The sequence below is a fragment of the Filicampus tigris genome, chromosome 9, assembly GCF_054856515.1.
Source record: "Filicampus tigris isolate MCC_2025a chromosome 9, RoL_Ftig_1.0, whole genome shotgun sequence".
In the NCBI taxonomy this organism is placed as follows: domain Eukaryota; kingdom Metazoa; phylum Chordata; class Actinopteri; order Syngnathiformes; family Syngnathidae; genus Filicampus; species Filicampus tigris.
The window spans coordinates 14,217,623-14,240,872 of NC_141225.1; the positions used below are offsets into that span (position 1 = coordinate 14,217,623).

At 39.6% G+C, this 23,250-nt stretch overlaps 3 protein-coding genes across 5 annotated transcripts; all 3 read right to left on the reverse strand.

Moving 5' to 3' along the window:
- Positions 1 to 48: 48 nt before the first annotated feature.
- LOC147142133 (cytokine-inducible SH2-containing protein-like) lies at positions 49 to 2,688 on the reverse strand. The gene is made up of 3 exons (XM_086040708.1): positions 2,484 to 2,688; positions 1,875 to 2,012; positions 49 to 1,025 (listed from the first exon to the last, which is right to left on the reverse strand). The coding sequence occupies exons 2-3, from the start codon at positions 2,008 to 2,010 to the stop codon at positions 508 to 510; spliced, it is 654 nt and encodes a 217-aa protein (XP_085896834.1). The 5' UTR covers positions 2,011 to 2,012; positions 2,484 to 2,688; the 3' UTR covers positions 49 to 507.
- A 972-nt stretch (positions 2,689 to 3,660) lies between these two features.
- Positions 3,661 to 15,570, reverse strand: twf2b (twinfilin actin-binding protein 2b). Of its 2 annotated transcripts, XM_086039531.1 has the most exons (11): positions 14,054 to 15,570; positions 12,637 to 12,714; positions 11,282 to 11,460; positions 10,324 to 10,419; positions 10,144 to 10,248; positions 10,047 to 10,061; positions 9,922 to 9,957; positions 8,335 to 8,454; positions 8,101 to 8,251; positions 5,841 to 5,962; positions 3,661 to 4,268 (listed from the first exon to the last, which is right to left on the reverse strand). In XM_086039531.1, exons 1-11 carry the CDS (start codon positions 14,103 to 14,105, stop codon positions 4,101 to 4,103), a joined length of 1,122 nt encoding a protein of 373 aa, XP_085895657.1. In that variant the 5' UTR covers positions 14,106 to 15,570; the 3' UTR covers positions 3,661 to 4,100. The 2 variants fall into 2 exon arrangements, with proteins under 2 accessions (XP_085895657.1, XP_085895658.1); XM_086039532.1 differs by lacking the exon at positions 9,922 to 9,957.
- Positions 15,571 to 16,066: 496 nt separating this feature from the next.
- Positions 16,067 to 22,621, reverse strand: LOC147142135 (WD repeat-containing protein 82-like). 2 transcript variants are annotated; one of them, XM_086039535.1, is made up of 9 exons: positions 22,291 to 22,621; positions 21,001 to 21,101; positions 19,908 to 19,974; positions 19,669 to 19,768; positions 19,153 to 19,269; positions 18,278 to 18,433; positions 18,118 to 18,187; positions 16,876 to 17,018; positions 16,067 to 16,296 (listed from the first exon to the last, which is right to left on the reverse strand). In XM_086039535.1, exons 1-9 carry the CDS (start codon positions 22,365 to 22,367, stop codon positions 16,264 to 16,266), a joined length of 864 nt encoding a protein of 287 aa, XP_085895661.1. In that variant the 5' UTR covers positions 22,368 to 22,621; the 3' UTR covers positions 16,067 to 16,263. The 2 variants fall into 2 exon arrangements, with proteins under 2 accessions (XP_085895661.1, XP_085895660.1); XM_086039534.1 differs by lacking the exon at positions 22,291 to 22,621 and adding an exon at positions 21,412 to 21,850.
- Positions 22,622 to 23,250: the final 629 nt, after the last annotated feature.

A 23,250-nucleotide genomic window follows, 5' to 3' on the forward strand; every position in this document is an offset into this window, starting at 1 on the left:
GTGTTTTTTTTTTTTTAAGAAAAGGTGAAATTTCCATTTTCCTCAAGACATCTTTTAGCCTCCTTTAATTTCTTGTCGAAAAAAAGCAAATAACACTGTACAGTACAGTACAGTACAGTATGTTGTTGTATCATTCATCACACCAAACCAGAATTCCACATGTAAACCAATGGGTTTTACAGTGTTTCAGGTCACGTAATCTTTATGGCATTGGTGACCAGAACATAAAAAAAATAGCAATAAAAAAAAAAAACAATAGGGACCTCGCAGCAATCGCTGCTCGGGCCCTAATAAAAAAATAATCAAGAGGATGATGAAAATAGACCTCTTGAGTGTCCGAATGAAAGAATAACATCGTGGAGGACAACCGTAGTAAAACACTTTTTTCATGAGCAGATTATGACAATAATCTCTCAACATCGACTAGTTGCTGATCCCAACCATATCCCTGTCTCGGCCTCTAGTTGCTGATCCCGACCATGTCCCTGTCTCGGCCTCCTGAGTCCCTCATATGTGGAAAGGGTAATCGTGCAAGTAGTCCAAAAGAGGCTTCGGAAGGGGCAGCTCATCGAGGCAGTTTTTATTTCTGTTGATAGTAAGGCGTGCCAGGTGCTGCAAACGAGGGAAGGTCTCCGGCCTGTGAAGGGGACGTAACAGTTTCAGAATCACGCCACTGTCCTTGGCGGGGGGGGACCGGACATGATCGGACTTTATTTTAGAGAGCCGGTTTTCCTCGGTGGACCCCGCCGGGCCGTGTGACGTGTGTCCCGAGCCAATGTAGCGCTGGATGAGACTGATGACGTCAGGGAAGGACTGCAGGTGAGGCAGTTCAGGACTGAGGGAGTCAAGCCAGAAAGAGCCCATCTTGTATTGTATTCGGACGCTGGTCGGTCCACAGTGGGTCATCACTGACAGCGCCACCATGTACTGAGGGTGACTGCTGTCCCGCACCAGGAACGTGCCTTCAGACTTTTCCAGGAGCTTGTCCCGAGCCTGACTCGCCGAGATGGAACCCCAGTACCAGCCTGCAATGACAAGGTTGCATTAAAGAAAAAAAAAAGGTTTTAATCAACCAGCCAGATTGATAATGGTAATGGCATGCTTTCTGGTCCTCCCAAATACTGACAAAGATCAGAATGTGGAAGCTCATTAAACTCATTTTAGAATCACCGCATATCTGCCAAACTCCTGCTTGTTGAGAAGTGAGTTGAGTTGAGTTCATTGCAAACTCTTGAGTCAAGTCACTCGTATCTCAAGGCGCCAATGTACTAGGCTATGTTTTTTTTCATTCATTCAAATTTGGCAGGCTTGCGCACAACACTCTTCTCTGTGTTGTTTCAAATTTACATTAGACATTTCACTTTAGGTTCTTTTACTGGCTTTCAAGTGTCTTCTGAACTTCTTACCTTTCAAAGGTGCTTTTACACTACTAATGAGCCCTGAAGTCCTCCAGCTCTAAAGTAAGGACACACACTCATTTTCAGAATTTTATGGCGCCAAAAGGTCTGCTGAAGCACCTCAGGGCTTCATGTTTCTAAGCGCAACGAAAAACGTGCCTTCTTACATTAATATAGAATTATTTTATTTGATTAATATTATCTTTTGTGTAAGTGTTGACAAGCGGATGAAGGGGGTTGAGTTTAACTATGAAAAGCTTTGAGTGGACATAACAATATGTTCATAAAGGGTGTAGGATGGTGAAATATTGGTTAGTGGTAAGTTATCCTCCCTGCCTATCCTCGTATCAAGGGTTAATCCACGTTTATTTACAGCAATTTATTGTTACACCCGCATGATTACTTCAACTATGCCTGCACTAAATAACTAATTTATGACATAAAAAGAGATGATTCAAATATGTAATGTCCAAGTACCTGAGGTCTGTAAATACTGAAAGGTGGTGGCGATGCAGGACAGATCCTCATCTTGATTGCAGATGGTCACGGGTGGATTTGGGCAGCATGGACCCAGGTCCACATGTTGGGTCGTGGTCACAGCCGGGGCAACCATGTCTGACAGGACACCCGTACATGTTATCAGAGTGGCGTGAAAAAAATCATTCGGTGGGGGAAATGATCCCATTTTACTTAATTGACTGCAAGTTATATGCCAGCGACGTAGTGACAGGCAGATAAATTAATGCTATTTTATGTTACAATTAAACTGCAGATATCACTTGTGATATTTTTGTTTGGTTGTGTGCCGTGAGATTTTAAATAATGTGCATCGATTCAATAAAAGTTCGGAAATAGTTGTGCTACTGGCACCAACAATTTTTCACGTGAAGTCATGAGAGCATTCCATTCAACTTTTAAATGACACACGTTAGCACCACAAATGCAATCAATAACATAAACAGCACAACAAATGAAAACCATAAAAGGATATCAATAAAGAACCACCTCTCACAATAATACCACCATTAAACCACGACCGAACTCACATAAGAAACTGCTTTAAAATGCATTTGGCCACACTCTTACCTTTCACCACGATTAATCATAAAGATGGAAGAGAAAAAAAACCGAGAACTAGCTCTTGCGGATCCTAATTCACTGAAGCTCGGACTCAGAAAACAAGTGAGTTCGAGTGAAGCTGTCAGAGGTTCCAGGAATCTTGTTTGCCAGAAAGGTTTTGTGTTTCAGTGCGGCTGGCACACGATTTGCTGCATCGCTGCTCTAACTACACTTCCTGTCCGCTTCAACACAAAACGTATACAGTATGTATATATAAATATATTCATATATATTCATTCGTTCATTGGTTTTTCTTCGTGTTTTATTCAGCATTTTTACGTGACAAATTTTCATAGCTGTCAAAAACAGTATAATAATAAAACTAACTTAAAAGTGAAAGCAGTCTGGTCCAGGAAAAAATAATCAAGCTGTGGTCCGAAATAGTATAAGCGTAAATTATTCTCATACACACATTATTATTAATTCAGTTCAAACATTTTGTCTGACCGTCAAAATATTTGCACTTAAGCTTGTCCTCATTAGGTTGCAGGCCCAGGGCACACAAGCCTTTATGTACAATTTTGCAGGAGCGTCAGATGAGACCTTCACACAACATTATGATTTTGCCATGCTTAAATGCAACACCCTGAGGATCTTCAATTGGAAAACCTAAACTGCTTACCTGTAAACACATACAGCTTTATTTTGAAAAGATTCCATAATAGTTCCGGTGTGTGACTTCTGACATGATCAGTGTTATTCTGTAACATGCTGTATATTATTCACTTTCTTAATAAAGTGATTTCAATGACATATAAAGTATGATCCACACCAACACTACAGTCGCATTAATAAGAAACTAATGTTATAAAATAATCAACATATGTAAATAAAAATCATTTTTAAAGTGAAGAAGTGATACAGTATTCCTACAAAAAATAACGTTTCTATTTTCTGTGTACTGTATTATGTTTAACAGGTCCGAAATTAATTTGTTGTTGGATGATCCAGTGACTGCTTCAAATCAGATCCCAACCATGGGGCCACCGTTGTTTACAGTATAGTTTCCGCGTAGAGAGCATTCTTGGAACACACGCGCACGCAAGCACGCGCACGCACACGCGAAAACACACGCACGCGCGCACGCGCGCACACAAACAGGGAGACAGAACAACCTTGAAGCAATTTATTCACGGAATCTACATGATGGAGACTTATATCGCCACAAATCCTCAAATGCACAATAGAATAAAGAACATATTTTATTGTAAATAACATCATCGTGAAACGTCAGTGTGACTGAAACAAGCACATGCATTGTATTCATTCATGGAGACCTTTTATGTAGCAGATACAAAAATACTATTACTAATTATTGTAATTTTGCTCATTTATTTCTCCCAAATCCTTGATTCGTTTCCATTTTGTACTCGAACTATTGAGCGATTGTGACTTTATTTTGGATACTTCCTGTTTTAGCAATTGAGCTTTTATTTTGAAGGAATGTGGGATATGAATGACGTATTGCTCCCGTCTCGCTTTTAGACAACTACAGTGATGTACGTACGTGGGGAGAACAGCGTCCAAACTAGGATTGTATTTCAAAGGTTTAAGTGTAAAGGCCTGAAGTATGTGTGTGTGTATTTAAATTTCCTCGCAGTTCTCTCCTGCGCCCTTGATCAGGCGTTTGTTGCCTCTCTTGCCGCCAGGTCCGCGGGGCTTTGCGAACGCTTGCTTTAAGGTGTGCTCCATCGGGTGCACCTCCTCGTACAGGAAGTCTTCTGTCAGGCCGTCGCCACTATCTATTTCCATCTGTACACACACAATAGGACATTGGCAATTTCAAATTGGTATCTTTGATCAATTTGGATGAAGTGGAACCTCTAGAGTCAATTAACCCTCAGGTGATAAAATCTAGAATTTGAAACAAATGGTCATTAAAAATATGTCCAAAGTGGCGTCACACCAAATGCTAGTGATCAACATATCCTGCAGGACCTTACTTTACTCCACTAGAGCTCAATTCAGCATCAAAGGATAAAGCCTTTTTTTTTTAACTCTACTATAATAAAGAAAAGGAGCACCCTCAACAATTGTTACTTCCACGGTCCCCGTGACCTAGTGAGTAAAATTGCTTTGGATAATGGATGGATGGACTTTCACAGTGTCTCAATAATTTTGACCATTGTCACCATGTGCTCGAGGCAGGGGCTATTAGAAGCTCTGACCTATATTTACAACCTACATTCTAAATGGTATTACTTTCTTCACAGCAATCTATCCTCTGCATTTAGTAGTGTTTCTCTTTTACACTGCCTCCGGTATGTGTAGGTTAGATTTTTTTTTTGTCCATTCAGACTTCACCCTCTATCTGTTGCCATGTTAATAAAAAAAAAAAAAAAAACAGTTTTGCATAATAAATGTTTATCAGTGTTATTGAAGAATTTGTTTGGGTTAATAAAAAAAACAAAAAACAAATCATCCACAATTTTTTTTTTTTTTATCCAATTTTTGCAAGCTGGCCCGGTCCCTAACCACTGCAAATACCTGCAGGTCCACTGTATTGATTGTGAACTGCTCCAGGTGATGTCATATTTGAATAGGAATAATTATTTTTATAATATCTGAGGCAGATTAAGCCCCCCCCCCATTATGTCCAGGCAGCAAATGCACCAGTCACCACCGACATGGTTATGGACCTCTTTTTATACCTGTCACTATCCTAATAAAGACAAACATGATAGAAAATGGATGGATGGTGTGACGAGTGAGAATGCATAAAAAAATGTTATACATTTGGTGCATTTGCAAATGTGAATCATCTTAGTTGTCTTTTTATCTGTGGTTTAATTGTATTACTTTTTACATTTTATTTTATTGTTGCCTGTACTGTGCACTTTAAGATTTGTTGCCCAAATGTAAAGTGTGTTTTAAATTAAATGTCTTATTATCATTAAGACAAGTTGTTTTTATGTCTTATGATGAAAAGTGCTTTTAATATACAGTAATTTTGCACTTGCATGACAGTTAAGAAAATGTTATGTCAAACAATGACTTACTTTTACGGTTAATACATTTTTTATGGTGGTGACTGCCTGCTCGACTCATTATTCCATTATTTTCTATGAAAATAAATGTTTGGAAAGCCGAAAGATTGATCGGTGTCCAGAGTGGGTTTGACCTCACAGGCTTAAAGTTTGGACATTTTGCTGTTGTTGAATATTTTGATGGGACTATAATTCACCATCTCCTCCACGAGGTAGTACAACTACAATCGAATTGTGTTTTCATCCACCTGCATGAGATAATCCAATAAATGTGTGGTGGAATTAGTGACCGTGGTTTTCAACATTAGATTTTCATTCAAATTTTAAAGATCTGTACCTTTTTGGTCACCTCCAGCTGGTAATCTTTCTCCACCTCTTCCAGGAGCCTGTTCTTGCAGCTGGAGTACAACATCCGCTCTTTTATACTGCAGGTGTACCCAGGCATGGAATAGATAAACACTGGAAGAGATATCGATTCATAGCATATATTATATGTAGTTGATAAAAAATCTTTCTTTGTAATAAAACCATCTTGCTACCGCTGTCCCTGTCTGAGAAGTATCCATTTGGTACATTTCTCAGATGAGAATTGAATTTCTCAAAAGTACTTGTCCAATTTTCACACGATTGTGTCACATGTGCCAAACTGCACATCAAAAAGGGCAGTTTGCCATTTTCATTTGGAACATGCATGGGAATGGCTATGCGCAATTCTCTGCTGTTTAACTGCTAATGTCACGTTGATCAAAATTGACTATAAAGGGTCTCTGTTGAATTGTCTCGCACCGCACGACCTTTTTGTCTTGACATGCAAAATGCCTGAACAAGTTGTCATAATATGCATATTTCTATGCATTAAACCAGATTTTTTTTTTTTATCCAGGCAAATCTTGACCTTTTCCAACAAAGGGAAATGTGTGTAGCATGAGAGCAACTGTTTTTCTGAAATAACTCATAGCAAGTGAAGATAATTGTTATGATGTGGATGAGAATTTGTGACCCAAATGAATTAGGAAGACTAAACTGCGATTCCTACAATGTTGCATGTACATCTTTCCCGAAAGAGACTGTCCCACGTTCACATATCTACTTTTTTTTGAATGATTTGCTACGCTATGCAACGTTGTCTTTTCCTTTCTGTGTCACAATGAGATGGTTTGTCACCAAATTACAGTGCAAACCGTAAAAGTGAAATGTCAATCCTGCCCAGTCTCTTGAATCAAGTCTTCCACATACATGGTGTAACTTTCCATTTGGAACACTGAACTTGGCAGTTTCCATCAGAACATCCCTGCAGACTACACTGTTATATTGACAACATGACTTTGCAATTTGACTGTCTTAAACATACGCCAAGACTCAAAGGCTTGTTGTTCTGATGGCAATTACATGTTCAGTCTCCGAAATATTTACTTTTGAGTGATGTACGAAGGATTTTGAGAAAGAAAATGGCTTTTGCAGAGGAACCATGATGTTTTGGTATTTGCATGAATTGTTTGGAGAAATGCACTTACTGTTTTGCAATTTTCAATTCTGATCTGAGAAATGTACCAAAGCGACTGAGAAAAACTGAAAATCATACTGTTGGATGTTTCAAATATTTGATGCTCTCATGTGGCTTAATTAGGCAAGCCGAAACTGAGCATTATTATTTTTGTAGAGGTCATTTTTTTGGACGCAGGTTTTGATGTAATCATTTTGATATCATTAGGTTGAGCAAATGTATTGCAAATTTTCAGAAATGAATGGGTCCTCAGAAATGATTGGGAATACACTGAAAGTTTAAGATACATATATAATTGCACTGTGCATAGCTCATTTGCACCCCGCCAATGATGCCACAAGCCCAGCAGTGTGCATTCCTCCATCACATGCACAATCATTTCTAAAATATTTTGGCCATATTTGTTGGACAAAGAAATAGATTCAAGCACTGCGCTATTCACACATAATTTATCAGCTCAAATGTGTATTCATCTGTAAATCTAAAACTCGCATTATGCTACTCCAAGACACCATTTAATTCATTTAAATTCCTGTGTATTCCAAATGTTGTCCATCTATAATTATTCTCTTTTTAACTCTTGTGATCGTTTACAGACATTCCTGCTGCTGTTATTTTAAGATCTCATCTTTTGGTTGCTGGTTGTGTCACATCGCCGCAAAGACCAAAAACTTGTGATAACATCAAACACTTTTGATATTTTCGTGATGGCCAAGCCTACGACAAGACTGATCGAAAACGGATGAGATTACCACCTTACACTGAGCAATTGAGACGACAGGAGCGTGCCGAGACTCCAGTAAAACTCTAAAACTTCCTTGCGACTTTCAATTTTTAGTCATAGACTGTGAAAATTCTTATGTGTAAACCCAGTATTAGACTAATAAGCATTTTTGTCCCAAAGACTAAGACTAAAATGGCTGCCCAAAAATAACACTGTTCAGCAAAAATACAAACTACTCAACTATGCTCCATATGTATTCTTATTTGATTCCTGGGTAATTATTGTGATTTTTTTTTTTTTAAACATTTCTTGTGTAAAAGAAGAAAAAAAAACCCCAGTAAAAATGCCCTGTGAGTGCTGCGTACTGACCCAGTGCCTCCTGAGTGCGGCCCTGGTGGGAATGTTTGAAGATGAAGAAGTGGTATCTGGGGGAATCCGTGGGGATCCTGTACGGGAGCTCCCGGGTCTCAGTTGGTTTGGTGTGAACTAGCTCAATGGTCTCTTTCTCCACATCCAACCTCTGCAAAACGACACAAGCAGACTTTGCTCAGTGGCCAACGATGCGCAAAATCCAGTTTTTCTACGTATTTTGGATGAGCTGACCAACTGTATGTAGTTGATGCGTTTCTGCTTCAGCTGCTGCAGAGCTCTCTTGGCCTCTTCTTGTAAAGGGAACGCGAGACCCTGAGAGACTCTTTTGTCTATCCCAAACTCCACTGGAACCTAACCCACAAGCCACCACATAACAACTCATGTCAGACTGTAGACGGACGGTGTCGAGGAAGTAAAAACAATGAAATAATGAAATAGAACTGAGATAAAGTCGGAGACAAAATTAGACAATTCACCATTTACACAATATACACTAACACTAAATGTATTTTTACTTATACTGAATTTAAATTGTTATTCAGTGGTGCCGAGAGAGACAAGTGACATGTTTTATGAATTTTTCAAAATACGAGCTAGTGTGACACATAGTAAACATGTATTAAAATAAATACATAAATAATAAAGTGGTTTCAAGACGTTTATTGCCACAACCACTTGAAGTTTACTGTCAAAGTAAACATCAAAGAAAGAAAATTACACCTTATGCATTTTCAAACAACCGCACAATTTTGCCTTACGATTCGTCACTATCATAATGCTAACGCACAATGCAAAACGTCATAGACAGGCTAACGAATACCATTAATACTAAACGGTGTTTTTAACCTTTAAGCAACAGATATTTGAAAACAAATGGTAAAGCAACAGGTGGTCAACTGGTTAGCACGTCCGTCTCACACTGCTGAGGTCGTGGGTTCGATTCCGACCCCGGCCTTCCTATATGGAAGGAGTTTGCGTGTTCTCCCCGTTCCTGCGTGGGTTTTCTCCGGGTACTCCAGTTTCCTCCCACATTCCAAAAACATGAATGGTAGGTGAATTGAACACTCTAAATTGCCCCTAGGTGTGATTGTGAGTGTGAATGTTTGTTTGTTTCTGTGTGCCCTGCGATTGGCTGGCAACAAATTCAGGGTGTCCCCCGCCAACAGCCCAAAGACAGCTGGGATAGGGTCCAGCATGCCCGCGACCCTTGTGAGGATAAGCGGATTGGATAATGGATGGATGGTAAAGCAACGCATGTAGACAGAAGTGTAACATTAAGCGACTCACATGCGTATATTCTTTAACCTCTGCGAAAAATAATTAATATTACGCAGAGCTGGGCACTTGACCATTTTGACCCTTGACCTGGGTAGCCTTTTGGCCGCGACCCTCCGGCCATATTCATAAACATTGTCTCCCCCCGCCCCATTCCGCCCCCCGACCCAAAAAAAAAAAAGAAAAAAAAATGCCACAATCCCTATAACAGCAGTTGTCGCTTGCGCAGACGCGGGAGTAGAAAGAAGCCTAAAAAGAAGCCTTTTACCAGTAGGCTGAGATGATTTTTGGCCGTCTCGCGAGCACGTCACACGCATGAGGGCCGATTAGTGGGCCGGACTAAAATCAACTTCCGGCCATGCTTAGTCCAGCCATTTTAAAAAGTTTGTCACCCCGCACCCTCCGCCCCAAAAATGGCCATCCAGATGGTCCGACCGTTCCGCTTATATTATTTTTGGTGCCAATGGTGTGAAACTGCTGCTGTTTATTTTTGTTTAATGAAATTCAACATTCATAAAAGTATTTGTATATAGTGTTACATACTCTTGCACGTGGAATCCCAATTCGTCTACGCTCATCCTGTGGACAACAAAATAAAGCTTTTTTTGTAGCTCAAAATTCATAACACGCACACACGCGCGCATACATATGCAAAAAGGTGAACTTACCCAGACGACTTTATCCTGCAGAGAAAAAGACACACACTCAGTTGTTTTCACATTTGCACTTGCAATTCAAAGTCACTTCTTCCCTTTCCAGCATCACCTCAGTGACTCGAATTCGTTGTAGTTCCTGTTCGGCTGCTGTGAGAGGCGCCGGGGAACAACAGGAGGTCATGTGACGTAGGTACCCCTGAAAGCACACATCATCCTGCCAATGCAGATAGAAGAAGAAAGTTACTTCAGGTGGCTTACTTCAGACATTTTTTTTTTTTTTTTTACTAACCTCAACTGTGCCAAAAAGCTCATCTTTGATGTGACCTCCTCCGAATTCTTTCTTCAACGTGGCACGAGTGGCAGCGTACACCATCTTCTGTCTGACCTGCACGACACACACAGTATTAGATTCACTGATGTCATGTTATACCATACAGTGGATACTTTATAAAATTGACAGCGGACATTGTGCAAGAGCCTCTTACAATTAGATACACCCTCTCCACGGAAATCGTTTTTTGTCCTTATCTTTGTCTTATTCGTGAGCAAGTAAAGGATTTTTTTGGTACTCAAATGACATTTTATCTGCACATCAATCTGGCTTCAGAGAACAAACAGTACTGTCACAGCAGTAATGACAGTGGTAAATGATAGCACGGTGCATCTCTTTTAATAGACTTGTCAAAGGCATTTGACACCATTTTGAGCATGAGTTTTTAAAAATTTGATTGTGTCAGTTGATATTTTCAGAGCACACAGTAGTCTGGTTTTCAAATTACCTCAGCAATAGGTCCCAGTGCATTAAATATGATGGTATGTGCTCTAAATTTGTTACTGTCCATAAGGGGGTGCTGCAGGGTTCTGTATTAGGCCCCCTCTTGCCTGTCATGTATATCAGCGACTTGTGTCCGTCTACATGTGTCCGATGCAAAGTTGCATTTCTACAGTGATGACACTGTTATTTACTCCTGTGGATCAATTATTTTTAAGTCAGTTGAATTTCTGCAGAAAACCTTTGTAGCTGTTTAGCAATCATTAATAATATCATAATTTAGAGCGCTAACCACATCCTCCATCGTGCCTTGAGTCTGGGTCACCCTAGCAAAATAATTTAGGATTCATTACGTGAGTCAGATATCGATTCTGTTTGGTAATTGTGTTAACCTCATTGTTCCTTTCGCAATCTCCCTGCTGTACTTCGGCCCGAGTGATACAGTGTTGACGATGCACGCTTGCCCGGGACGTACTGGTGACTGGTCGGGTGACCAGGCGATGAAGATCCACTCATATCCAAGAGCATTCTGGGAATCCAGCCGGTAGAGGATGTAGCACGGCTGCTGTGGCGTGAGCAGAGGTAACAGGAAGTGGTCGTAGTCCTTGTCCCAGCTTTGTGCTGGATGTCCGCACGACTCGAGCACCAACTCCTCTGCGGACAAAAGTATAATATTGGGCCTTATTTTGGTAGATTGGTGCCCGTGCATTCGGCCTATGTAAACGGGCATAGCTTCATTTTCGTTCCAGCAAAAGTCTAGTCAGCGCACGGCGTTGCCTCACCCTCGGCTCATCTGACAATTTGGTCCAAAGAAAGTAGTCTGCGCTCGGCAATAAGACGGGCGCATCATCATTTTTGTGCCCGGGCAATGGTCTATTTCAGCGTGTTTGAGGATTTGGTCTACACTCTATGCCTCACTGGGCGTTACTTCCGTGCCCCCCGGCGCATCTTGCAATTTGGTGACAAAAAGCAGACAAAATCTTAGACTAGCTAAAAGGAGATCTACTGTGCCACGCAGGTGATTAACATTGGCGGTCCGTGGATGTGGTAGGTGTCATCGGATTTCATTCATAAATATGAAACCAGTGTGGGAAAATCCCTCTGAATCATTGTAGAAATCAATTAATTTGAATGAATTATAATCATTGTAATATATTTTTATAGCACACCCTGTCACTAATGGGGTACATCGGGGCGTAACAAATGATGCACGGTCGTGCAACTTCAACGCGGTCTCTAATTGCCCACATCATATGCACGGCTGACTATATCATCCGCAAGGGGAGATCTTGCAGTTTACTTGCCAATGTCATGCACAGACTTCAGCGAGTCTATTTTTGTTTCCACATTGTCAAACATGGCGGAATTAGGTGGTCATACAGGGATACTCCAGGATATTTTCCCTCCCACGTCCAAAATGGGGCTTGACTGTTTATAAAGGGGGGCTGAGAAAATAATTTCTAAATATATTTTAGAATATCAAATAAAATGCTGGAGGAATTTAACTGGGATTACACAGATTTTTGACGAGGCTATGGCCGACCCTAGGCCTGGTATAGTGCCATTCGACCGGTCCTGATTTTAATGAAAATAAGTTATGCCACCATGATTGGCCAGTAAAAGGCTCATTCCATCCGACCAACGGCGCAAACACCTCGTTAGGCCCATTTCTACTTGTGCAAAGTCTAGCAAAATACCAAAAGAAAGAAAACTCCACCCATGCGCACATTTAGGCAACGCTTTGCGCAAGACTTGCGCTGGGAACCCTTAAGTTATCACATGTCTCTGAGTCCCAAAGATGTAACCTCTAAATAAACACTGCGTGGTTACCATTTTGGATGACGATCTTCATCATCCTGATGGCACCTCCCCTTGCTTGGGCCAGAAAGTCTTTCAGCTCCGATGTTGCTAAAGTGATAAGAAGTATAGCGGACAAAATGTAAAAAAAAAAAAAAAAAAAGGTACACTACAAGGCACTCTCTCGGCCAGGCCAATTAAAGGCACGGCACATGAATGTACCATAATGTGTGTGCCAGACATTCGTCTTAATTACACATCATACAACCAGTTTAATTCTTTACATTAAAGGTGTTTTTGTTGTTATGGCAAAGTCGATTTGGGATACGCATGATTTGCATTATGAGCGTGATCACAGAACCGATTACATTTGTAAGTCAAACCACTGTATTACCACTATGTTTGATACTTAATTCAGAGAAGTGATGCAATTGTGTATAAACAAAAAACTTCTCATCTTGTAATCCTTCAAATGTTGTTTTTTGGTGACATCTAACTTTGTCATACAAAAGGCTTTGTGGTTGTGATATGCTATTTTTGTGTTGTCATCTGTAGCAGTTATGATTTTGCCCTTTGTACTCTACATAACAATATGTAAAAATAATCCATGCAATTACTGCAATCTATATAAGGGTGTAGGCATAATACTCTGCTCTATCCACTATAGGTGGTTCATATTTTATTTTGTTCATGAAGTTTTAGAATTAATCTGTTCAATTTACAAGATTCAAAACAGTAAATAGCACAGTAAGAAAGAGTATTCAAATGCTAGTCGCCCCCAGCCCACCTTCTTTTAAAATATGAAAATGCATCCATTTAACATTAGGATGGGTGAAGCTGGTGACACCACAAGAACCTGAGACACCACAGTGACAACATATGATCCAGGCCGGAGTCACACAACCCCCAAAAAGTGTCACAAACTAAAATGTTAAATAATGAGAACGATTTTTTTAATTTGACAAAAACACCCACATCGATCCCTAAATTCCAAACCCATGATTACGGTGCTGAAAACTAGATCTGGAAATGTGTTATGTGTCACCATAGTTACCAAATACAGCACTCTCATGAATAATCTACGATCAGGTGAGAAAGGTGAGAGAGGTGTTTTTCAGGCTAACCATCCCTTTGTGCTTCTGTTACCAAATCCTATTACATTTATTCTGTATACTTGCAAAATCCTTAAATTGACTAAAAGAAGTGTGTGGCATTTTAATTGCTCTAGTCCTCACTGGCGTTAAGCATTTCGACAGTATTCACAACAGGTAGAAAATCACACTCCTAGGTGGCCTTAACATTTTAAGTAAATAATTACATTTTTGAATATCATAAAATAGGTGTGTCGATGTAGATGTGGGCTTTAATTCCTTGTGATGATAAATCTTAAATAGTTCAGTATACAATAAATAACTAAATTGGAAACAAACAGGGAAAAAAACATGCATACCATTGATCCCAGTTTGGTGTGACATGTTTTGGCAGTCCGAAGTCAGTCTCATGGAAGGAGCAACTCCAGATCTGTCTCTGCCCTCGCTCGTCTGGCTCTGCAGGAAGTCGACCCGTCCGCTGATGGCAGACAGATGCACCCACGCACACCGAGTGACACCAACCCTCAAGGGGGACGTTGGAGATTCTTCACACCTGAAATGCAATCTGCGGAACTGGGCGGCCGATGAGTAATATTGCGCATGTCAGTGGATATGGCAGCCTGACCACTGATCTAAAATCCCCCCCGCGGATCACTGACCACAACCTCAAGAGTCTACCGGCCGGGCTCGGCGATCCACGGGTGTGCCAAAGTGTTGTTCTTGTGTAGCTGACCTTGGAGGATATTTTATTGCTTCTTCATAAATGCACATCAACTGTATCATCTCAAATTTCAGCTCGCTGAAAGGTGACACCGGGCAAGAATCTGACCATTTTAACATTGCCCCCTGGACCAAAGATAGTGGGTTGGGGGCAGTGTTCATTTAATGTATTGTGACTGGAAGTATTAAAGTGAATCAAGGGATTTGTTTCTAAATACATTAAACATGTTTGAAGTTAATTGCTGAAAACATGCAAAGTTTGATAAATGAATTGAATAGCAGTGAAGTGTGGAGATATCGCGTAAAAACTGTTTTCCAGCATTTCGGTTTTTCAGATTTTTTGGGGCATGGCTAAAATGGTGCCCACTGACACACTTACGCATCTCTTGCACATTATATAAAAACGGGTGGTCCTTTATTCACATCGGTTCCTTTTTATTATTACTGTTAGAGTTATAATTACTAAGATCACTTCTATCAATATACAGTACAGTTAGCTAGCTAGCTATGTCTACACCTTAAAATTGAATCTTTCAAGTATGCTGCAATTTACAGAAAAATTCTGTCTTATTTAAATTCTAAAGTTAAGAGGTGACGGCCTTGAAATGTTACCTTTACATGGTTAAAATTCTTGTTTTAACAATTTTTCCCACAGCTCACTTTCCAGTGAACAAGTTATTATTTTCTTACTATTAGCATGATTGTACTGAGCACCCAGAACAGCGTTTACCACTTAGCACATCCATTGCAAGCTCTATGGGTTTCATATTTATTCTGTTTGCCATCACTAGAAAATTCTTAAGCTTGTAGGTGTTGTTTTTTTCCTTGCTTGTGTGAAGCACATCGAGTTGTCTTGTGTATGAAATGCTCTATATAAATACAGCTGCCTTGTCTTGCCTTCTATGGTAGCATCCCCAAAAGAAGCAAGAAATGCTCATTACGTAATCTTAAGTAAATTGGAATAGTTTGTTGCCATTTCTTTGATTTGAAAGTCCCGCCCCCCCCAAAAAAAATGTATATACAAATTGTACAATAAAGAGGTTAGAGTGTCAAAGATAAAATCAAATAAAGAATATTTACATTCCCAATTCAACATATACAAACAGTACATCATTCCTTTGGATATGCATGGGTGAAAAGGGGTTAAACGCCTTGCAAATTATGAATAAACCCAATGTGCTATCTCACATCTATAGGCAGACTCACAAAAGTGTGTAGTAGTGAGGTTACCTGTGACAGGATCGTGTATTATTCATTTAGGGGTGACTACATAGCCCAAGCATTCATAAATTTTTTATATGAACAGCCTCCCACCCCTACTCGCAAACATGCACCCCCACCCACACACACACACACACTTTTCATATGACATATTGTCTATTTTTTCAGTTTTCTTTTTTTTTTTTACTTATTAGAAAATTAGAAATTACAAAAATGTTTCTCTTAAGTCTGTGGGAAAATTAATCACGATAATATGTATGATAAATAGTTTTCCAATAATAATAGCCTGAGATTATTACAAAGTAAAAAACAAAACATTTATTTTGACAATAAAAGTTGTAACATTCAAATGAGGAAACACTGGTAAAAATGATATCCCAAACTGTGTTGAGAATACAACAAAAAAATAAATAAATAAAAAAAAAAGGCGGTGAAGTTTAAAAAAAGTTTTATGTAAAACATCATAAAACAGAAATGCAGTGTACAAATTTAACCAACATCAGTCTGAGGTTAAAAACGGTTAAAAGGAAGCAATAAAGTGTCTGATGTTGCCACACTGTAAATTCACATATTACAAATATAGGTTACAAATCACAAAATTGGTTGATGTAAAATTACAACGAAATCTTTACTCGTCGTCAACACTCGGGAGCCAAAATGTCTGCAGAGAGGGCAGGAAAAGATGACAGTATTAGAAAGAATCTGAATCTATATAGACAACTCAACTTCATTAACTGTACTGGTATGTAGCGCTTTCACAGCAACTTCAGTTGTAACAAAAAGCTAACGTTGCTATGGATACCGTGGGTTGACCCAATTAGTCGACTAATTGACTTTACGCAAATGAGGATTATTATTTGAAGCCAATAAATTGCCAATCACGTATTTTGGCATCAACAAGGAGGCCTCACAGAAAGCAAAAGGTGGTGGGTTGGCACAGCAAACCAGCAGCGGTGCCCAAGCATGAGAAAATACTTTACGAAAAATGAGACCAGTGGCACAATCAATTACAAAATATCCAATTCATCCTCAAATATAACAAAAGCCCAAGGGAAAAAAAAAAAAAAAAAATTAGAGACTCAAATCTAAAATTCCGAACTTCAGGGTTGTGAGGCAGATGTGCGAATTACAAGAACCACATGCTGCCCCGTTGAACCCCATTGCGCCAATATCTGTGTTGACATATACTACACATATGTCAAAGCATGTGTGTACAGGGTCTAATAATGTATTATCTTACCATGTTTGTGCAGGCGGTGGCAAAAGTCATGTATTTGGGGTTAAACTGCACAGCGCTGATGGGTCCCGGATGTTTCCCATCCAGCACAGCAACCTTCATCTTATTCTCTATGCTCCAAACATGGACTCTCCCGTCCTCTGAGCCTGTATAGAGAGAGGAGAGAGGAAGAGAGAGGAGAGAGGAAGAGAGAGAGAGAGAAAGAGAGATTAAGAGAGATTAAGAGAGGAAGAGAGAGAAAGAGAGACAGAAAGAGAGAGAGAAAGAGAGAGAAGGAGAGAGAGAGAGAGAGAGAGAGAGAGAGATTCAAATCAAACCAAACTGCAATCGTCAGTCCGTCACGTTGAAAAGTATTTGAACCACGCTTTCATCATCTCTTGCGTCAATCAATTTCACCGGTCCGGACGACTGCGACTGGATCATGAGAAGGAAGAAATCTTGGAGCTCTTCAAGTTTTTCTTTCACAATAGGGAAGACATTGAACTTTTCTCAAAATAAAGCTGTACTCCATTAAAAATGTTAACTGGCACGTGTGTCACTTTTCCGATTGTTTCATCTTATTATTCACTTGGAGCATACGGTGCTGAATTTGAACACATTCCTTTGTGGTTTGCTAGGAAATTGACAAATAAGTCTCCTCATTCATAATTTTAGGTTGCAAAGATCAGGAATTTCAAAATCCTTGAATGGCCAAGAGAGAATACATTTTTGCTTCTTTTTTCCCCAACTATATATTCATTATTTATGTTATAAGTAAATTTGAATATACAAGACATTTGTTTTTTTATTTTTCAACTATATATTAAGACATTTGCTTTCTTAAAAAATGTAAACTATATATTTATATTTATATTACGAGGCAATTTAAAAGAGAAAAGTCACTTTTTTTTTTCAACATAGCATTATATTAACAGTAAATTTGATTCTGACGAACTCTTTATTAAAACGCTGGAAGGTAATTTTATTTTCAAACCGGAAATGGAAAGCAATTTTATTTTGAAAGTATTCAACAAACATATTTATGCGGCTGAGAATGGTGGCTTCAGCCAGACTCTCTTGCTGTATTGAGCACCGCGGACAAACACACGAGACAGAAACACGCTCTGCCTGTCGTCAGCGAAACAGGCATCCGTCAGTGACAGATTGACAGAATGCCCACCACAGATTGACTAGATTATATTAGATTAGCTAGCTAGCTAGCTAGCGTGCGAGAGAGAGCGCGAACAATAAAGCAAAAGGGCTTACCAATCATGACAAACTGGGAGTCGGGGGTGAAACATGCCTCCAGATTTAAGCCTCTGCTGTTGTTGTAGCCCTTGAAATGAGTAACGATACACAAGTTCAAACAGAACACAATGATTCACAGTGATTACATAGTTTTGGAGCAGGTGTGGAAGGCTCTTACAGAAAATTTATGTATCATGTCCCCAGTGAAAGCGTTGAGGATGCAGATCATCCCTCCATTGGTTGAGATGAGAATCTGTTTGCCATCATTACTGAACTTCAGTCCGGTCCAGTCACAGGCGCGATTCAGCCTCATTTCAAAGGAGTTAAATGGGCCCTTCTCACCCAAAAAAAAAAAAAAAAAGTCACATAAAATCAGCTATATATTTTTGATTTTTGATCCCGTGGGGATCCCCCAAGAAAATGTCAACCTCTATTACACACACAGAGGAGTAAGTGAGACGAAATAGATTTAATCATTGAGCAAACTCCAGAATACTTACACTGAGGCCTTTTTGCTCTGTTGATGTGCATTGGCATTTAAAAAAAAAAAAAAAAAAAACCCATAGCGCTAGCAGGTACTAGTTAGCACCAAAGTCAACATAAGTAGCCCATGGGTCTGTTCTAAAAAGTAGTTTATCAATAACAGGTTACTGTGACTTAAGAAGAATTAAAACAGAAAAATAATGTTAACATTTATCTATTTATTTATTTGTTCATTCGAAACATGGTACATGTTTTTTAATGTATCAACGATTCTATATTTTGTTTGAAAATAACATTTATTGTGTTCAATGGAAAATGTTTTTTTTCGTTTTTAATTACATTTCAGAGCTGTAATTTTAATACGCTGATACGGTGAGATTTTTGTTCACAGTTATCATGCCGTCAGAATCCAATGTCGGGCCATGCATACTACACATTAGCCAAATTAAAATTTTAGCCATGCTAAAATCAATCAAACAAATATATAATTATAATGAACTATTTAACAGACAACACTTGACAACAGATGTTACAACAAGCTAACACACACTGAACTGATATTGAATGTACCTTGGCATAAGCGCGGTAATCGTACAGTTTAATGGACTGTGAATCCACCCCTACAGCAAAAATTTGGCCTTCCGGGTCATAGGAACAAATGGGTCTGTCGAGGGGCTCGGTTTGACCCTGGAATACAAAAACAAAAAATGTGCTGAGATATAAGGTCCGAAAGTTGATAACATACTTCAGCCTCCTTGATAATTCCTTATAATAAAAATCCATCCATTTTCTATAGCGGTCGCCCCTCAAAGCTTGTAGATGTTGTGTCATTGCTTGTGTGAAGCACATTGAGTTGCCTTGTGCATGAAATGTGATATATAAATAAAGCGGCCTTGCCCTCATTGACCAAAGCTTTTCCACCTACAGTATTTAGATCCGAAGCAGCAGCTCATCAAGAAAGCTTGGAGACAGACAGTGGTAAAAAAAAAAAAAAAAACACTTGACAACAGCTCCACATTTTCTCTAAATATTGTCCATCCTGGTTCATGGCAATTTTAAATTTGAGTCTACTTTCATGTGACTCACCTGAACGCTTTCAGTGCGTATATCCCAGACGCGGACTGTCTTATCCAATGAACCAGAGATGAACATCTGCGTCATAGGTGACATGGAGAGAGCCGTAACTCTGTAAAGCAATTACGGAACGTGAAAGCAAGCCAGACAACATGCAAAAGTACAAACTGAAATGAGAGGACTTGGGACAAATGTCTTATTAAATCAATTTAACACTTCTATTATAATACATGTGTAGTGCTTTTACTTACCTTGCAGTGTGACCGGAGAAGTATCTGATGTACTTGCAGTCAGTCAGTGACAGAAACCGTATTGTGTCTACATGGGGGAAAAAAACAAACAAACAAACAAACCAAAAAAAAAACGAATATACAGTGGTGCCTCGACTTACGAGTGGCCTGGCTTACGAATTTTTCGAGATACAAGCTGTCACTCAGATGATTTTTTTTTCCTTCACTTGCGTGTAAATTGCGGTGGTTCTGTATCTTTTGGGGAATTCTTTTGCTTTCTATATAAATGTTAAAAACCATAAATGCACCATTTTTTTTTATTTCTAGAAAATGTTGGACGAACCCTTGATTCCAGTAAAAACTCTGAAATTGGGTTAAACTATGGGAAGCCTGACACCAATAACGCGACACACAGACATCACAGAAAGTCACAGACATCAAGGAAAGTCGAGATAGATCACAACCCTAGAGTAAAACAAGAAGTAACTCACATACTACAGCCAAACTATTAGTCATACACATAACAACACCATTAGGAAGTAAACCTAGACTGATGGGCCAAATGTAGTTCTGCTTATGACACAACTGGAAATTAGCCTACTCAAATTGACCAATGAGAATGGGGGGGGGTCTCATGTTAGAGAGGTGGATGCAGAAGATGGACTTCAGTGAAAACGATAACACACTGTGGCGACATCCAACTAGACAAGCCAAATGAAGATGATGATTGACCAGTCAGAGAAAAAGCAGTTGTCCCAAATGACATCATTTTAGGGTTAGCGTTACGCAAACGTTTTGAGAGTTTAAGTCCATGTTTTGCTCTCTGTACTTCAGTCTCTCCTGGGGGTTGCTTGTGAATTTATTGCTGTGTTATTGAGAATAAATTATTTGTGACCTGAACTTCTTGGACTCCTGCTTCTCTTTTGTGGTGTTTTTGGAGTGCACTGGAACGGAAAATTAGGCACGGCCATACATTTCAGTGGAGAGAGTTGATTCGAGAAACGAGTGTGGTTGTATTCCTAAGTCAAGGCACCAATGTATTGGGTAACACAATATAGTGCAGTCATATTTAAATGTTTCCACATTTCCTGATTCACAGTGTTGATTTATTTACCATCCATCTTATTGGAACTGTAGATGACTTTTTGGTAATCATCAATTGTGTAACGGATCAAGTCTGCTCCATATTTCTTGCTGTACACCGTCTGAACGGGCCTGATAGGAGATCATTGCAAAGTTAAACACTACCAAAATGTACATTCATGCACAAATCATAACACTAGGTGCGTCCACCTGCACAATGTAATGAGTAATCAAGCACAATGTAATGATTAATCAAATGTACTTTTGCTGCAAAGAGGTCTTTTTTTTGGACAATGTTTGTTTCTTTTGCCTTGCTGCAATGCAACCACAATAACAAGTAACACTAAAGCAGATATTTCGAATTTCTAACATACCCAAGACTCACATTACAAATATAATTGATAAAATTGACAAGGGGCGTAACATTCGAATGCATACTTACGTTCCTTTGGTCATATCATACAAAACAATGCTGTCGTCGTTGCTGCTTGATATTGCACTTTTGCCATCGGGACTGTAGACTACACAATTGACTTTATCCGAATTTTGTTGATATTTTCTCGCAACCCTGAAACTCCTCAACACGCTGTCTGTGATTTTCATGTTGCACACGCACTACACAAACCTGACTATTAAATGTAAAACAAACCTAAATTGCATGTAATTCGATCAGGTTTTTTTTTTCATCCCCCCAATGCGTATTGCACATTGCAGTTGAAAACAACTCGTTTCAAAACGGCAACGATCGACCAGCGCAAATATATTCAAGCATAGTCAATTTGTTTTTCACAAAGAGACTTCGAGAAAAGGCGGGTTCTGTTGGTAACATTGGGGTTTTAATGACCGCCCCAAACTATCGGCTAATAGAAAGTATTATAACAAACGCACTGACATGGGCGGAAATTACATCAAAAACCCGGAAGATATAGCCTTTCACAGTACAGTATTTAAATTATAGGGGAAAAAATTGAATATTAGAAATTATTTCTTTTTTGCCATTGTTTTATTCAAATGGCACAATATTTGGAGATAATCTGCTATAGAGCATTAATTATTACTTATTAGTTCATTGTAAGGATAGCTTTGAGCTTTTTTTTTTTAACTCCGCTTTAACAAGCATACCCGGAAGTATTTAGATGCGACACTCGCAATTGTTCCATGTTATGGTTGTCGACGCTTTACATTTATCTTTTTAATTCCCAGTACCACTATGAACCGCTGTACAAAAAATGTATTCAATGGTAACTGGAACTTCCTTCTCCGATCTCTGAGAAAAACACGGACAAAGTGCCACCCGTGTTTAGGAACGGCTCTTATTTACCTGAGCCGGGGTGAGGCCACGGCCGCAAAGCAAGCTCCGGATGCTGGGAAAGTAGAGAAACCTCCACTTCGTGCCATTGACTTGGCTCGAAAGCTGCGGCAGGAGAAGTCCAATACTCGGGCAGCGGAGCCCAATGTGTCCGCCCAACAGAAGAGGGTGATAGACTTGAAACGGTTCAGTTTGCAGCTCCAAAATGTTCATCCCAACGTGCTGGCCAAGCACTTGAATCGAAGCGTGCTGTACCAGGATCAGCACGTGGTCGTCATAAACAAACCGTATGGTGTTCCTGTCAGAGGTAAACCAAATGTCAAATGTAACGAATGCTCGTAGATATTGCCCCCCCCCCTTTCTTCCCCCTTGACTTGACTTACCAATGAGCTCTCCACTGCTGCAGTGAAGTAAAATTGTTGATTCACAAACGGAACGAATATTGCTTGGACGTTTAATAAAGTGCAGATGTTCTGTCCCTATGTCTTTTTTGTCAGATTCCTCTGCGGAGACGTCAGTCTCCTCCGTGCTTCCAGTCCTCTCCAAAATGATGGATGGTAAAAAGGTCAGGTCCGATTCTCAGCTGCTGCCCTGTCTGGGCTTGGAAAAGGAGATGACAGGTGCTCTCCTGCTGGCAAGGAGCGAAGATGCGGTGGAGCACGTACTGGAACTCAACAGAAGTAATCAAGTACAGAGAAAGTACTGGTAGGTTTTACTAACCTGAATAATCATGCCTTGACACCAGTTTAGTTTAATTGAACTCTGATTTGTTATTGTTGGTTGCACTTTTATTGGTCACAAGAATGTAAATAGGCAGACGCTTTGGTGTATAGAATCGTGAGTGAAACGGCACAAATGAACAAAATTGTGTTCTCAGGCTTGTCACAGTGGGCGTGCCAGTGCCGTCTGAAGGCGTGATTGATATTCCAATAATTGAGAGAGAAATCACCGGTTCTCAGCCTCACTATAAGG